The sequence below is a fragment of the Haemorhous mexicanus genome, chromosome 4, assembly GCF_027477595.1.
Source record: "Haemorhous mexicanus isolate bHaeMex1 chromosome 4, bHaeMex1.pri, whole genome shotgun sequence".
In the NCBI taxonomy this organism is placed as follows: Eukaryota; Metazoa; Chordata; class Aves; order Passeriformes; family Fringillidae; genus Haemorhous; species Haemorhous mexicanus.
Window position 1 is genome coordinate 62820357 of NC_082344.1, and position 17784 is coordinate 62838140.

The 17784-nt window shown below is 35.3% G+C and overlaps 1 protein-coding gene across 5 annotated transcripts in view; it reads right to left on the reverse strand.

Moving 5' to 3' along the window:
- CPEB2 (cytoplasmic polyadenylation element binding protein 2) overlaps positions 1-17784 on the reverse strand; it is a 51392-nt gene that overhangs the window by 29944 nt on the left and 3664 nt on the right. For all 5 annotated transcript variants that reach the window (XM_059845147.1, XM_059845145.1, XM_059845146.1 and 2 more), the window contains 2 exons: positions 16531-16809; positions 6481-6571 (listed from right to left, as the gene is read on the reverse strand). In XM_059845147.1, coding sequence (XP_059701130.1) covers positions 6481-6571; positions 16531-16809 — 370 coding nt within the window. The remainder of the gene's footprint in view (positions 1-6480; positions 6572-16530; positions 16810-17784) is intronic.

Genomic DNA, 17784 nt, shown 5'->3' on the forward strand with positions numbered 1-17784 from the left:
GTGGAAAAAAGGATTTTTATACAGCTATGAACTATTTATCATACAGATTTTATTACTGTAAGAATGGATGGTATCAGAACACCTGCAGATTAGGTGAGAATAACTTGCTGTTGAATTTGGAAGCACTGAAAGGCTAGGGCAGGCTCCTGGAGAAGAGCAGATGAATTCTGCCCAGAATGACTCCACTGTCTTCTCTAACTTCAACAGAATCATTAAGTAGGCTTAGGCAAAACACTAAACACAAAAACCTTTGTAGGAGCCTCTGTCTTTATGTTTCTTGCCTTCAAAGTGTCCAGTTTTAATATATTTCTTCTGTTATACTGAACATCTACAATTATATCTAATGTTTCTTGGAACTATAAAAATTCTACCCTTCTAGCAATGCATGCTGGTAAAATAGGCAAAGAATCAGCAAAAAAGGATCTTTAAATTGCAGACTGGGAGCTGCCACAGCTCAGCCTGGTGTACAAGTTACTTTGCTATACTTCTTAGGTTTTTGCTCCATCAAGGCTAACATTCATTTGTCTAACAGCAAGAATTTCACAAGATCACTGTCATATCATGTTTATATACACTGCTATAGAAACATTTGTAACAGTATGAGGTGCTCCTTGCAAATCAGAATGCTGCATTTATTGAGAATAACAAATGAAATTGTGAGACATTATCTCAAACTTCCTTGACTCTGGTGACTTTCTCCCTGTCTCAATTTATCTTCTTTTCCTATGCAGCAAGAGAGACAAAAGGAGAGGGGTTTTTTCCCTGCAATGATTTCATAAACAGAAGTCAGATTTAAGTAGGTAGAGAGAAGCTCACCAATGTCAACACCTGGGGAGGAAAACTTCTAAAAAATAGTAAATTCTAGGTTTATGCAATTCTGCTTTTGCATTCTTTTGCTTCTTTCCTTTACAGGTTCACAAATAAGCTGCATCTGAAACACATATGCCAAGCTGAAATAATGAAGGACTTCTCACTGAGTGGGAAGGAAGGACTGCACCACACAGCTGGGCCCACCACTGCAGCCCAAAACCTCATCTCCTTGTTGGGGAGATGGATTCACTAACTCAAATAATAAATGATTTCAAGGTTAGAAAGGAAAAGAACTAACACAATATTCAGCACACTGCTGTATTGATACTTCTAAGTTTTATTTACATGGTTATTTCAATGAAATCACACTTTACTGCATTCTCGTGAACTAAACCCCTGTATTTGCTACCTGGTCTACCACTTGGACATACAACTTTAATAACATTTTAAACATAGAATGTTTGCTACCTTTTTCAAAATGCAATCACTGCTACTTATTTATGATGTTAGTTAGGTTCTTATCCTTCAGCTTAATCTGCTGAAGTAAGATGAACTGTTTTCTAGGCTGTCCATCTGAATAATGTACATAAATTCAGTATATTTCACACGTGGAATTGGGTTCAAGATCAGTTTTTTACAGAGCTCAGACCACAGCATTTTTGAACAGCTTATTCCAGTTAAATGGACATTTACTATGTTAAACCTCACTTAAAATATCAGTATGTAGAATACAGAAGATGGGAGCAGCATCTTGTAACAGTTTACTTTGCTTTTATCACATACATCTTTCTAGCTGGCTATTTTCACTGTATGTTGTTCAATGCATTAAAAAAAAAAACCATTTTAAGAACTAGGCACAAATCCTATCTAATCCCATGCTGCTCCATAATCTAGAACTGTGTAAACCATTCAATGGTCTTCTAGCAGTTCCAGTGGCCTCCACCTGCTTAAAAAAGTAGTTTTAATAATAAAGATGAGTGAATAGTTTAAAGTCAGCTACCAATTAGTTAGAAAATAGCTAATATTTAAATAATAGACTTAGTCCATTCCTGAAAATTGTAAAGTAATTAATTCATTATGTCTCTACAGAACTTGCCTACAGATCCAAAATTTGTAACCTGCTACTATCTGGAACAAATAAAGTGCCTAATTTCACCATTCTGTATCAGAAAGATCATCATGTTACAGAAATTCTCTGTGCAAGCCTGAACTTGCAACTTCACCATGCTACTTACTGCTAATTAATAATTCTCATGTATTGTGGCTAAATTGAAACTAGCATTGCCAAGAAGCAGCAGGTATGCCTGACACTTCTTATACAACTAGAGTTCTATTAAATCTAGCCTCCTCTTCCTTACCTAAATGTAATTAATATTAACAGAACTGCCTGCCTCACACATTTCTCAATGAACTCTTCTGTGAGGACAGAAAAAAAAATTAGAAGCTTCAAGTAAGTTTTCGTGGGCCATTATATCCACTGAATCCAATTAAGAGTCTTGCTAATCCAAACATGAGGAAAGAGTAACAAACTTAGTTTTAGCAACATTTCTGTAATCTCATATTACTGATAGGGACAAAGGAAATACAAATTTTTGTAAACTTCTTCTTGGCATACTTTTTATTTTAAGGCAAATTCAAATCTACTTTTAGAAATGCATACTTATTATTCCTGTTTAACTGAACTGTTGGAGGAATCCCCATATATTAAAACATTACTGACTCACAGATTCACAAGTTCAATATTTCACGTCTACTCTCCCCCTTTTTAAAAAAAGTCTTAGTTTGTTGGATGAAGAGACTGAAAATCAAAAACTCCTTACCCCTTTTCCTTCTTTTTCAAGAGATCTCCTGAGTAGAAAAGAAAAAGCTTCCAAGTCAAGCTTTTCCCAGTAAGAGAGAATGGCTGAGGATGACAGCAGTTTCAGAAAGCACAGTTTTTGGAACCAGTGTAGTTAAGGCAACAGCACAAACCCGTGTTTGGCCAACACCTAGTTACACAAAGCCCAGAGATTGCATTTCCCAGTGCCTGCATTGGAACTATGCAAGTCACAACGAGGCCAAATGGGTTGTCTCTGATACTCCATGTATTCAGACAAATCAGTTTATCAGTCTTAAATATATTCTTTTATCAGAAAAAGTTTCTATGAAAGAAAGAATAAACAATGTGTATGTAAGATTTCAAAGCCTTTTATGTGACAAGGGAGAGAATTTTTTTCCTCTATATTTTTTTCCAGCCTCAGAAATTCTTTTCTTGGCACAATTTGAATTACTCTAGGAAGAAACTATGCAGCTTTAAACTTCAGAGCTTTATAACACAAAATATAAAACAAATGTCTTTGAAAGAAAGACAAAGCTCTTTGTGAAATAATCTTTGCTGGAAAGTTTTTAAAACAGCAGGTAACAAATTCCATTAAATCAGTCTCCTCAATACTAATATATATTGCATAGAAAATGTAACAACTGCTTCTAAGCTTTCTCCATATCTGTTTCAGCCCAAATGCACTGTCTTTCCTGCTTCTTGACAGCAAAATGCATTGATATTTGGGGGAGCAGAAGTGGAAAAAGGAAAACCAGGTACACAAGTGGTATGTCTGAAGAGTTATACTAACAATACCTCTATGTGTCAGACTATCAGTATTTTAATTCTTCTTTCAATCATTTTAAGAACTATTAGATGAACAATGATAATAAAATGAATTATTTTAACTTCAGTTTTTATTTCACTGGAATTGAATAGATGGGATAATCTTAAACATTACTTAAGGTCTTGTTATGAAATGCATTTCAAGAAAGCTGCATGGGAACGATCAGTTTTAATATGATCAGTATTTCTGCTGCAATGACTAGTAAAGTCAAACATCTTCTCCCTATTACTCTATCTTGAAAGTATCTTATTGAAAGCTAAAAATTACTTTTCTTTTGATCACACATGTTGTAATGACAAAGCTTTGTCTAAGCAAAGCCAAAACTAGTCATCTATAAACAATTTTCTGGCAGGCATAAACTTAGCTTTCAGTGAATCATATTTGAAATAATTTTTTTTTCAAATTCATGAAAGCAAAAGTGGTGAAATTTGACTTGCTCCTAAAATGGATCTTGACATGCAAAACTTGAAGCTATGAGCTAGTACACAGACTGTCTGTTCTGCATTCTGCAAAATTTGAGACAAGATGCTTAGTCATACTCCAGATATTGTAAGCAGCTAAATCTGAAACACGTGATTAAAATTCCAGGGGCTTTCATTTTACTGCTGTGATCAGATATAAAAGATGCATTGTTTTAGTGTGCTTATATTTACTTGAAAACTTGTCATAAAAAAATTCCCTAGTTAAAAAATACTCTTTAGTTGTAATAAAATATGTTATATATTAATAGGAGCAACAAATAATATTCTTAATCCTGTGCATTCTGAAAGCAAACATAATGGAGTTTTAAGTAAATCTTAGATTTTCTGTGGTGAAAAGTCACAGAGACTGATATAACCAAATTAAAGTTTCATGTCTGGCAGAGAAAAGGAAAAAAAAAAAAGTTAAAGTTGCTCAGAAATTCCAATCAATGTGGAATAAAAAAATCAGTAGACAGTAGAGAAGAACTAAAAGGCCAATATACAACAACATCTCCTCCTTCCATTTTCAGTCTGTAAGGAACATTTCTCCTGCCTTATTGTTAATAACATAGCAGTTCCAGCTGAAATCACATCCACAGAGAAAAAATATCTTATCCATCAACTTAGATAGCAGCACACAATTACTCTATTTAAATTCAGTTGGCATGTGCATTGTTCTCTGGCACTCGAACAGAAAAATGGATTTCCTTTGAGTTCATCACTATCTATGGCTTCCATCTGTTTTAGTTCCAACAAAAAACTTAGCAAAATTTTCACTGCAAGAACATCGCTGTTTAACTGTAAAAAAAAATAAATCTCTTAACTGTAGACTGACACCATATTCTCATGTCCCTAGAAAGCACAGATGGAAAGAAACTACTGAGTTTTTCAAGGTATCTATGTATGAACCAAATTAACTTTCAAGTCTTAAAGCTTTTTCCTCTCTTACTCTCCTTGGAAAATTATTATTGGAAATATATAATTTTCATCTATTGTACCACAATGAAATATGAAGAGATGAATGAAAATAAAAATTAGAATCTTCTGTGCTCACTGTGGCTCTGAAATCTATTCTGCATTACAGAGATAAAATTAAAACAGTGAGATGGCAGGGGGAACCAAGCAACAAATTCCATTTGTCGTGTCAGCACGTACAGAAAGAAGAAACAGACTGATTTTCATCTTCAGGAATGTGAGAGGAGCCAATGGCAGTATATTGCAGTAGAAGATCTGCACTCTCTAGCTTTATGCCTAACAGCAGCTTTCAGACAAGGAAAGAAGTAGTAACCACCTGACTGTGGCAATTGGAAGAAGAATCCTCTTTAAGAGCAATGATACAGCTGGTCACCTCAGCCGCTTTTGCACACGGCAGTCACCACTGGGCTAGCTGTTTACAGGTTTCAAACCTTTTGTTCTACTTAATGTTTTACAAACATGTAGAATAGACAGAAACTGAGTTTAATAATGCACTTGAATAAAATTGCTAAAATGGATTTAATTCTCTCTGGGCCATAACAAAGAAGAGATCAGATTTAAAAACACCTAAGAAAATTTAATTTTGGGTTCCACTTACTTTAAAGTTGAGAAAAATTAACAGTTTAAGCAAATGCTAGATACTTACAGATGCTTTGTTGAGGTTTTCAGCTTGGGAAAAAACTCCAAACTTTTGGCTAACTATTTTTAATCTTTAAATACCATTAAATGCTATCTGAATGCTACAGGTCTTCCAAGTAACTACACAAATCTTAAAAGAATCATGAGCAGACTAGCAAGGTGTTCTTCAAATTAGGAGAACAACAGGCTTTTCTGTGCTAATGCAATACACAGTAAGTATAGGAGCCTCTATAAAAGGAGAATGGATGGGAGTAAGCAATGCTGCAAAAAAAATTTATTGTTTTATTTTTTCTATTGCTTCAATACAGAGATTTAATTTCTACAAAGCAAACCTAAAGTCTTGGATAGTTTTAAAATTAGATTGTGTTAATCTAATCAGAACACCACAAATGAAGTAACATCTGATCAGCCCAAGTGAAATTGTTTGTGCTCCCTGTCCCGACGTTCAATCGCAGATGCTACCTGAGAAAGTTTGAGTTAATGTACAGTGAAAAGAGGAGTTAAAATGGAAACCCACATATACTAGCTATATGCTCACTGCTGTGGCCAAATGACTTAATAGAGCTCAGGACTGTAAGAGGAACCAGAATTCTAAAGCTAACTGTCCTTCTGGACTTCTTCAGATTAGGATGCATTAGTATGCTCCAGTAGATTTGAAAAAAATATTTTAAGGGACAAACCCTGATTTTATCAATTGACTTAGGATATTTTTTCGACTTTTACTGCAGAGAAAGGGAAAATTACCTGTCAACACTTGGAGTGGTTTGTTTTAAGTAACTGTGAAACAATGTTTTCAGTAAAAGACAGCTTAAGATTGACTTTTCATCTGCATGAAAAAATAGTTCATTTTGCACTTTAATGTGAACTTAAAATCTAAATTAACAATCAGTATTCATTCAAATATGCAGAATGGATGACCCTTTTTTTCTTTACTTAGCATAATAACATACCTTTAAGTGGATCATGCTCTGCTCTCATAATGTCAATAAGGGAGTTTTCCAAAGAGTGCATATTCAGACTGTCATACATTCTATTTCGATCCTAAAAGAAAACAAAAGCCTTAGTATTGGTATACAAATTCTTTCGTTTTTAACAAAAAACTTGAAAGGAAAACACAAGTTCCTTCTAACAGCTGCCCACTCAGACACTCTGAAGATGGACAATGATACAAAGTAAGATCTAAGTTTATTAACTGTAATTTTAACAGCATCCAAATATAAAACTAGAGATGCAGTGTGAAGAACTCTGTGTGATGCAGTGTGAAGAAATGCTGTGTATGCATTTGACAGCCTGTGAATTCCTGTTTCCTTCAAAACTGCTTGAATAAGTTCTAGTGATCCACAGCACAGTTATGCATAAGCTGATTAATGAAGGAGACTAATGTCTGTAAGAGTTCAATTTAGTTTCATGCACAAGTAAAATAGCGAGGAAGGTGGGGAACTACAGGACAAGGACAGCCATGTCACATAAAAGACAGCATTTTCTTGGTGCTTGGCCAAGTGCCTGGCATGGGCCATCAGCCCCTGCCAGAGGCCACACTTGCTGGCTTCAGGGCCTTTGCATACAAAGACTTGAGTTACACATGGTCAGCTCTTAATAGTTAAAAGGTGGAAAATTAAAGTTCAACTATGAAAAGAAAATGTCACAAATCTTACTAATAGAGTATCAGCCTCACAGAGGACAATTTCTTTTATGTATGATTATTAGGAAGTTATTGTACTATCTTTACAAATACTTCCACTGACAGTAATAAAAGTTATTGCAATGAACTGAGTATGTTTTCACAGATTTTGTTTTACCCGAGCCGTTTTCTCCCATGTTTTCCAATAAACCCAAGTTACAGACACAGAAAAAAGACAACTCCTAAATTCTTTGGTCTTTCTGGGATACCTTTTAGGAACTGAAAACAGTTTGTAAAACTACAGTCTCTTCTACTTTCAAGGTTTCTGGCTAGACTGTACTGCACTAAAATCCTACAATTGTGCCTTAATTTTACTGTGGTCTTCACTCTAGTAATTCAGCAGAGTACAATGAAATATATCATATACATCCCAGGACTGGTGAAATTCCCTAAAGATGCAGCCATGCACTTAGTACCTGTATTATAGGGACAGAAGGTATATCCCACAGTCAGTGACTTTCCATGACAGTTTAGCAAAACCATAGATTGATTTCAAACTACATCCCTCAGCAAACAGGTATTCTTCACATTGGAGGAATAAAAAAAGCTTTGGAACAGAAGTTTTCTTTGAATCACACACTATGACTTCTGATCAGCTTTGCCATGATGAAACCAGAGTTTCAGGTCTTAAACAGTTCAGTCAATGTTGGGATGAAGAGGAAGAAGCCTTTTTTCCCACCTCTATCTCAAACTACTATTAAGAGTAATGGGCTCCTGTTGGGTAAGCAATCTGTTAAAAATATAAAAATGTGGGTTTCTCTTGTCTCCTGCCACATCCCAGACCAAATACCACTGACACTTCAAGAGGCAAATTTCAACCTGGTTTGACTGCCAACAAGTCACCATCACTATTTTAGTTCACAGTAACCTTAACTTTGGGACTGGCTGGCTTTTGTTCAGTTTAGCTGCCCTAAGAACCACCAAAAGAAACTGAAGTGACTGCTGAAGTGACTAATCTGCTTCCATGCCCTTACAGGTTTGATTCTCAACAGCACAATGAAAAGAACCTGCTTACCACAGCAAACTTGCTTTCTATAGAAGGTGTGAGCAGTGACCAAGCTGGATCTGCTCCCTACTGTCTCCTAGCATCCAGAAGGTATCTCATCAGGATTGTTAATGAAGACTTAAATTCAGTTTACAGCACTAGTAAGTAAGGTAATCAGTGCTCTTGAAAAAACCAACACTGAGTAAAGACAAAACATGCTTTGCTACTTTTGTAGCTGATAAGGGAAAAGAACTAGTATTGGTAAAAACCAGACTGAATTGCATATGGTGTTTCATCTTTGTAACAGGCTCATTACAAATTCTCATTTATTTTTAACATGCATATGTGCTGAGGTAACACATGACTGTCTGGGAAATGGTCATTATTACAGACCTAATGACACTCTGCGGGCTCAGTCATGGTTAATTCCTAGAACTGGGCTACTGGGTCCTAGATCTTACAGAGGAATGGAAAAGTGAAACACAGAACATGAGCTTGCAATTTATTTGTAAACTGCTCTACTGGGTGGCATGGTGCCATGGCTCTAACTTCACCCCTGCATCATTTTAGTTTGAAAGTTCTGTGTATCTAAAGCAAAAGGTCTTGCTCTGCTAGAAGCAGAAGGAAAAATAAGCTTTCCCCATCCTTTTTAGAACATTTGTGGTTTGTTTCCTTGAATTGCATTACTTAATTTTGGGCAATACAACATACATACAATGGGCAGATAGCACACAATATCGAAACGTGAATACACTGAAGTACAGCAGGATTTAAATATGGGAATTGCATTCTGCTATCCCACTGCTCACACATCACACTACCCAATTGTGAGTTTGGGTACTGTCTTGGTAATCAGTGCTTCAAAATTTTAATCTCTATTCCAAATGACAGTTATGAATTCCATGCTATAAAGCAACACTATCTGAAATTTAATTGTCCCTAAAGGAATAAGATTCTTTGGGTACAAGGTTCATTCTAAAACTTTGTGCAGCTCAGCTTTATAATGCTACAACACTGCTTTGAGTTCCAAAAATAGGTTCATCATATCTTCCAAGAGAACAGTTATCATCTATGCAAATAGGAAGCTTTAATTTCAAAACAGAACTTAAAAGTATTTCAGTAATGTAGGTCACACACCAGCCAGTATTTTCTAGAAAGGTCTGTTAAAACTGGACAACTCCACTACAGCAGGCACAACTAAATCAGAAAACTTCCATTACAGTTTTGGTCAATTTTTAGGACAAGTACGAAAAGGACTATCACAGACCATGATTGTTCCAGATCTCCATGCACGTGAAAACAGCCCCAAGAATTCGGATTAGCTTTAGTTTCATTATTTCAACATAACTGATAAGCAGTTATCTTCTAAAACAACCTGGACCTACTTTTAAAACAACATGGAAGTAGTCCCAAAAATCAGAACTATTTCCATGTTGTCTTAAAGACAGTTTCAGATTGTTTTCGAAAGTAACTGCTTATCAACCATGTTGAAATAATAAAACTAAAGATAATCAGTTGTGCAAAGGCACTGATACTTAAGCATGTATGTTAATACACACTTTCTATCATCCTGACTCCAGAATTGTCAAGGCTGAATTCCTGTTAAATATTTTTTCATTTCCTTCAGCTCAGTGGCTCATCAGTCCTGTGCTAAGAAGCAAGTGAACTCTTGTTTTGTCAGAAGGTCTGTATCTCAGTGGAATGTCACAACACAATGCTAGCTTTTTTTCCCCTCAGAGCTGATAGTTAACTTCTCCCAAGCACTACAAATTCTCAGACTAGTTTTTTACTTTTAACTGTCTAAATGTTTGACTCCTGCTTGATCTACCTTTCCTGTATCAGAATCACAACTGCGGACTAAGTGATATGGTTAAGTAAAAAATCGTCTATGTAAGAAAGTTTACAGAAAATGGTAGTTACTTTAGGAATAGGAAAAGCACAAAGTATCCTTCCCACCGAATACAAGCGCTAGAAGGAGCTTTTTACAATGTCATGCAAAGTACACCAAAGAGTATGCATTTGAGAAGCACTCCCCAAGCCATGCATCTGAATATGCATGAATGGCAGAAGGGCAGTTTTCTCTGAAGAACAAGTTTCAGTACTAAACTCATGAAAAAATAGGTTTTCTTGGCACATTCTGCTTAGGACTTCTATATATACCCGTGCAATTTATGCAAAGATTATCCTGTCTGAGCATTTGCAGAAACTGCAGTCACATCTCTAAGATTATATACTTTCACTTATGCATAAAGCAAATACAATGACAAAAGCTATTGAGTGGTGAATAATTTTGCTTATTTTGAACCACAAACACTACTTCATAGTTAAGAAGTCTGACACCTTTAAATTTTGGAAACATGCTTTAAACTACTGATTTGTGGGACTACTTGAAGTAAAAAACTGGAATGCTAACATTGGTATTAAAATCTGTAAATGGTAGTATCTTTAAGGACTAATCTTTACATGTCTCTTCATATTCTAAAGAAATGTAGCACCATGAGATAGGAGCTGAAGTCATAAAGCTTACAGTCATTTCAAGTATGGTCTTACTTGGCTGCAAAAAGGACTCCTACTTTGACCTTGATGAATTAACTGAGTTTGTTAAAAGCTAAATTAAAGAAGCCTTTTTAAAACTGCTTCCCCAAATAAAATATTAACAAATCCCATTTTTTTCACCTTAAACCTGACCCTTGAATAAAAATGTGCTTTAAGATTAGAAAGTGACAGGTGATTTAGTAATAAAGTATCTACACTTTAAAAAGTACCTGAATATAGTATTCATTGTTAACGCTAGCAGTAATAACAATTCCTACACACATATTCTAAAATACCTCTACTAAGAACTACATTTCAAGTCATTCTCATTTTATTGTGGATATACTATAATCATAAGCCCCTTGCTGAAACCATAACTAGTGTAAATGAAAAACTAAATATGAAAATCTATTGGAACTACAATTTTAGCTCTATAAAAAAGCAAAGAGGAAGACAAAGTCGACACACAAAATTGCTTGGTTACTTTTCAGAGTGTCATTAGTGGTAAAGATGAACTAAAGATGACTAGTAGACATCTGTGAATGGTCAACCTGAGAGCAGAGCATTTGAAGTTAAAATAAGCTACACATCACCTACTTAAGCTAACTAAATTGAGCCTAAAATGCACCAAGAACAGGTCCTGTGGTAAAGACACACCCACTTCCCAGCTACATAAGCATTTAAAAATGAACAAAAAAACCCAATACTGGAGTGTTTCAACTCAAGAATATGTATTCATCACCTGGAAACAACCAGACACCAGAATATGTAGATGATTATAAAGTCTTGCCAATCTTGACTTATGTGGCAAATCTAGAAAATTTTTATATTAATAGTTTAAATGAAATATTTTAAGGGACATTTAGAAATTTTAAAGGGAAGTTGTTATTCAAGTTTTGAGTTTCTCACACCCTTGTCCCACATCTAGAAATACCTACACAGTCTTGAGTACTTAAATGCAAATACATCAGCACATATAGCAAATGTACTTTTGGATAAATCTTCGGTGAGAACACATTCATTTTAACTCAGAGAACACGGTGAGATAAGATACCCATCATATACTCATTCCTTTACTATCATGGCTGTGAAATATTTTGTTGAATTTTTCTAACTCTGATTTTGTATTGCATTGATAGAATGAGCTGTATAACTCAAGAAAATTTAAATAGCAGCAACAAAGTCATATAATATGAAGTCATAAAAACATTTGCATGGTAAGACCTACTAATTGATTGCTTTGAATGGCTAACCTGTGCAGCTCCTAATACTATTTATTCAAAGGTTGTGATCCTGAAGTTAAAAGCATGGCCATAGACCGCTTTCCCCAATAAGAGATATCCCCAGAATGGTCCTCAAACACAAATACCTCGTTGTGTGTGATATTTTAATCAGTCCCAGGCAATCAATCCACTGCATTAAAAACCCTTAAACTGTTCTATTCCAGCATCAGTAAAAATAAACTGGTAAAGCCTGGCTTATAGATCAGTGTTTGAACAATTACATTACTCCGAAGAGTAAGAAAACTCTGCAGCTAGATAATCTCAATGCCTTCAAGTTCAACATCAGCTGCCAAACACAACACTTTTGAAAAAATTGACCACACATTTAGGAGTCTAAACAGGGCATTAAGAACTCAACTTTAACAACTTGCTCTTCACCTAATATTCACTGGTATGTGTGTCATCTAGATTAGCCATTGAAAATGTTAAGGTGTATGAATTGATATTAGAATTACCACATTGAAAATCTGAAATTTTCCAAATGGAAGTGATTCTAAGGCAGAAGAACATGACAGCTGCTTAAGTTAAATATCTAAAACTAACACCTGTTGTGCCACAACATTAAACCTCATTTTGTTTTTCATGTGATTTGCTTTCTTTGAAAACAAAGAAAAAAGAAATAGAAAAAGAAACAGAAAGAGAAAGATCTGCATTTATGCAAGATACTACCTCACCATACCAATCCCCAGCTGGAGAGCTATGTTTAAACACAGAATAAGAACACTCAGCTTTCAGGACCATGAACATTACACACTGTTTGTCTGAACAAACAGGAAGGACAAATCAAGGTGAAAACCACCCAGAAACATGGTGTATTTCCTTAATTCAAAAGAGACATAGAAATTAGATTCTTGTTCAAAAAATGCAGTGTTTTTACTAGAATGAAAGTAGTCAAACACTGATATGTAGTATTAAACATTTTTAACAAGTTTTAGTAAAATTACTTGCAAGACAGAAAAACTAAGCTTGCAATCAAAATAGAGTTAGCAGAAACTGCAATTCTAAAAGGAAATAATTTAGAAATAGTTAAATCACCTTCCTCATACATGCAGTTTAAATCAAAAAAGTGGATAATACAAAACATGATCTCTGTCCCTGGGTTTTAGCCACAGATATGCCTGTAGCATGATTTTTGGGGAAAAACACTTGCATAAAAGTTTAGAAATATATTTTCAGCTTTGTACCCTATAACCGAGGCTTTTTTTTGTGCTTTAGGTCAGGGAATAAAAGAGACTATTCATATCACCTGACTTCCTGAAATGCAATGTAAGTGCCTAAAGTGGAATCCCCAGGGCTGCATAAGGTCAGTGGTGGCAGGTATGTTCTTCTAAAGAATTAGATTATCTAAATAAGGAACCTAGATTCTCTCCAAGGAGAGAGAAATAGGCCCCTCAATTAAATGCTTAACTTGCAGGGTGCCAATACTTGACAAGATTTCTAACTGTCCCTTTAATGATTCAAGTGCAAGGCAACAACCCTTCCCTATACGAAGTACCCACAATGGTGGAAGGAGGATGGCTGAACTTAGACAAAATTACATCTAAAGGTTTTATGTCCATGAAAGAACTGTATTTGATGCAGTTTGTATTATCTTAAAATCCTGAGAAAGGCAGAAAAGCTTCTAACAGTGAGGCATGTAAGAAAAACTTGGCTATGTGCCTAATGTACTCACATTTAAATCAGCATTGCCATGATGTTTAATTATTTTTTACTTAAAACAAAAACAAACTGCTGAACTTTTAAAAAATCCTAAGAGAGGTCTTTCATAACTTCCGCAAGCAAAAGCGGCTTTGCTGGAACTAATGTGGCCATTGTGAATTCAACTTCATATGGGGTATATTTCAATTTTAACTAAAAAGTACAGAAAATCTGCTTTCATCCCTACAAGCAATACTCGTAATGGTTTACTCACTTATCAGTAATGACATTCATTGTCACTGGTATATTAGTTTAATGTCAAGAAATGATTTTTTCATCAGAACTGATGCAAGTTCTGTCTGGGGCCCACCCAGCAATGCAAACACCAAAGAATAAAGAAGTTTGATGGAATGGCAAAGCTTCGAATTTGCATACAATTCCCCTGTGGTTTATCATGTTTGCATGAGGTACGTGTTTTTTCAGAAAATGGATGAGCAGCTGACGAGCTGAATGCTATCTGGACTTTGCAAAGATATAGCATTTTTATAAAATGGTAGCTGAATGCTGAAGATTATGCAAAGTCCCTGAGAACACTGGCTTTTCTAAGCCAGTTTTTAAATTGCTAACTTTGAGTTAGCTAAAGTTTGGAAGAGAGGTGCTTTGTCCCCTCCCCTACAAAATTACTGCAGTTAGCCCAAAGAAAAAGGTATTATGCTGAACTGTGAATGATGCAGTATGTATCCGGCACGCACACTAAGATGTGTTTGCTCTGTGGAAGCTTGGAAGAGATAGGTAACTTTTACATGCATGTAAATATTTTTGTGCTAGACTTTCCAAACAGCACAAAATTTAATCTGTACTAATTTTTTAGTATTTCCTGCAATTGCTACTGTATCTTTAAGAACCCTCAATCTAAATACCACAGCCTTTTATGGAAGGAGACAAGCATAGCACAAATCAGCAAGATGGGTGCTTGACAGCATTGCAATTGCCAACAAGTCCTGATGAAAAGAAGCATGAGCTCTAAGCTCCATTTAACTTTTTCATTATGACTTGCAAAATGTAACAGTCATCACAAGGAATTAATCATACAACAATAGTGTACTAACTGAAAAATAAGAACATGACAGTGTAGCAAAATAATTTATGGAAACATATAGTGTTTCCACAATAGCAGCAGATAACGTTGCAACCTTTCAAAGAGGTTTATTTTTACTGTGTTCTCCAACTATGACTTTATACACTTCAGGGAGATTTAAGTATAGACAGACCAACAGCATAAATATAGCCAAACAGGCCTATTTAATTGATGGTCTGGTGCTCATAGGTGTAACCAACAATTAAGAATGCTCAACTTCTTATTTTGACATTATGCCTTAAAAAAAAATCCACCAAGCCATACACAGAAACATCAAGATATTATAAAGTTAAACTGCAAGGATTTCTTTCCTAGCTTATTAGGCACAAATTATTCAGACGATAGCCTAAACACAGAAGACGCTTGTTTAGACACAAAATGAGTTCATCCATATTTGAAAACTCCTGTAGAAGCTTCTGAAAGTTCACAGTATTGGTCACATGGACCTGTAAGGCATACTGGATGAGCAAATACATTCACAACCTGTGTGCTTAGCCATGTATGAATTCCAGTGTATATGTCACATCAGTCTCAATGTATGATAGCATTAATATTTTTAAATCTGTTCCTTAGGTTAACATCTTTGGGACAGATTTCAGTATTTGCTTTCTACTATTTTTGTGGCCCTGCACAGCATTATCTATCTGTAATCTGTTTTCTTTAATAGAACACAATTCCTGAAGAATACCACATTTTTTTCCTCCCATCTTTCTACCCGCACAAAAGATGATTCAACTATGATATTCCAGCTAGCACGGCTAACTAATGGAATCCGTCTTGGCAGTATCAGGTCCAAATGTGCATGTTTCAGCATAACTTTGGCACATCCAAAAATCAACTAAGCTTCAAAAACATTGCAAGTATCAAGTGCACCTGGATAGAGTCAGGACATGGCCTCGTGTGCCAAATTCACCAGAAAAATGGTATGAAAACCCAGAACTCTGAAGGGAAATCTGGTCCCAAGGAGCACCTTTTGCCACTACTTCAGCTGCATAACCATTAGATTGTCATTTTTGCAATTACAGCTCAAATGTGGTCACAATTATGACAAATGAAAGGCCTCTGCTAATAAGGAATAACTCAATTAATAAAAGTAAGAATGGGAAAAATAATATTTTACCAAGAGATTAATGAGGGTGGAGTTAAGTGACTTAAAGTAATGTGAGATGTCACTGGCAAAATTCAGTCGAATCCAGATCTTTACTTCTAAGATACATCCTTCCATTTAACACTTCTAAATCACAGGGCCTCCAGACAAAACAAAAGGTGCTACAATGTGGAGGAAAAAAATCTTGCTGACACACAAACATCAGCCTAGAACACCAATAAAAGACGAACATGTCAAAGACTTGAGAACCATCTGCAAAACTAAGAAAACCTAAGTAAAAGGCCAAAGCAAACAAGAAATACCCTGAGGTTGAAAGGGATTTTTAAGAATATGAGCATTGCCATAGGCAGAAAATACTTGCTGGATTAAACATACTATGTTTTATTGCTTCATCAGTGCCTACAGCTTGTATGGTTTTTGACAATCAATATTCTTATTCAACTGTGAGAATCATATATTGCTGAATACACTCAACACATGGGGATTAATTGCAATTTAAGACTAAAAATAATACAGAAACACAATTGTCAAACCAAGTATCAGGACTGCAACCACTGTTCAGTTCTCATTTAAAATTAATGAAGTAAAAATGCAATGCAAGACCATGAACACAGCAGGTATACCATCCTTACCTGCAAAGGAAGGAGAGTATTACTGTTGGTGTCAGTTCGGAAAACATTATCTTCAATCCACGATTTTGGTGTCAGTGATGGAGTAGAGCGAGTAAATTTAGGAGGAGCTATGACATTACCAGAAAAAGGCTTCTTCAAAGGAGAGATCTGGTTCATAGTTCCTGGAATTCCCATGGTTCCAGTTCTACGATGGTCTCTGCCATGCATTCCTCCCCAGGATATATTTCCTGTGCTCCAGCCGCTGCTCTGATTGCTCCAGGGTGACTGCTTCAGAAGAGGCTAAAAAACAAAGATTAAATTCTATTATTCTTAAAATACTTAAAATTATTTTCTACTTAAAAAAACCCAAACCCCAAAACAACCAACCACCAAGTAAGCAACGCACAGTCATTTCTATAAACCACTCTCTTCTGAGAACATGTAAATAAGCTATTGAAGCAAGGAAGAAAACACAGCTTCATTAAAAAAAAAAAAAAGTCATCCTATTCCCCCATATGTCTCCCCAAAAAATGCTGCAGTACTTGTGCAGGCAATTTTGAGTATAATTCTTATCATTATTATCATTTTAGAAACTGGTAGCATTTTTAAAGCTATGCAGAAGAAAAATTTCAGGGTGTAAAACCAATTTTCAAAAAACCCTGAAACCTGTTTTTATCATACATTACTTGCTATTGTATGATGAAATCTCTGCAAAAGTGATAGAACAATTTCAAATATATAAATTAAAAATTATTATTAAATAGTATTCCTATTTGTACTCAATGAGTAATAGTATTTCACTAAAGTGAGTAGAAATTAAAAAATTAAAATTCCAATGGCAGATTTAATTTCCCCCACGCCAGTATTCTGAATATCATGGTCTCACTATTACCATATAAGAGCAAAAAGAGCACTGACTACTGTACAGAGACTCTGTTTGAAGGAGATATCTGAACATTTCCATTAAAATGCATTATTCTGAAGCCACTGTTCAAATGTTTCTGGAGTAATGAATGGAGTAATTTCTGGAGTAATGAATCTGTGGGATTCAGCAGGGTGTACCTGAATTTTTTTGATGATTTCTTCACCTATCCAGTCCTTACACCTTCCTAAATACACTTTTAAGAGCACTCTATTCTCTAATATGAAAATGGAAGCAGTTTTTAGAAAGACTATTTTTAAAGGATAAAGTTTTAATCCATAAGATAAAACTTCTGCTAAAAAGTGACCTATAGTGGTTGTCATATTACCAAGAGGTGGATCCACTGAGCATGA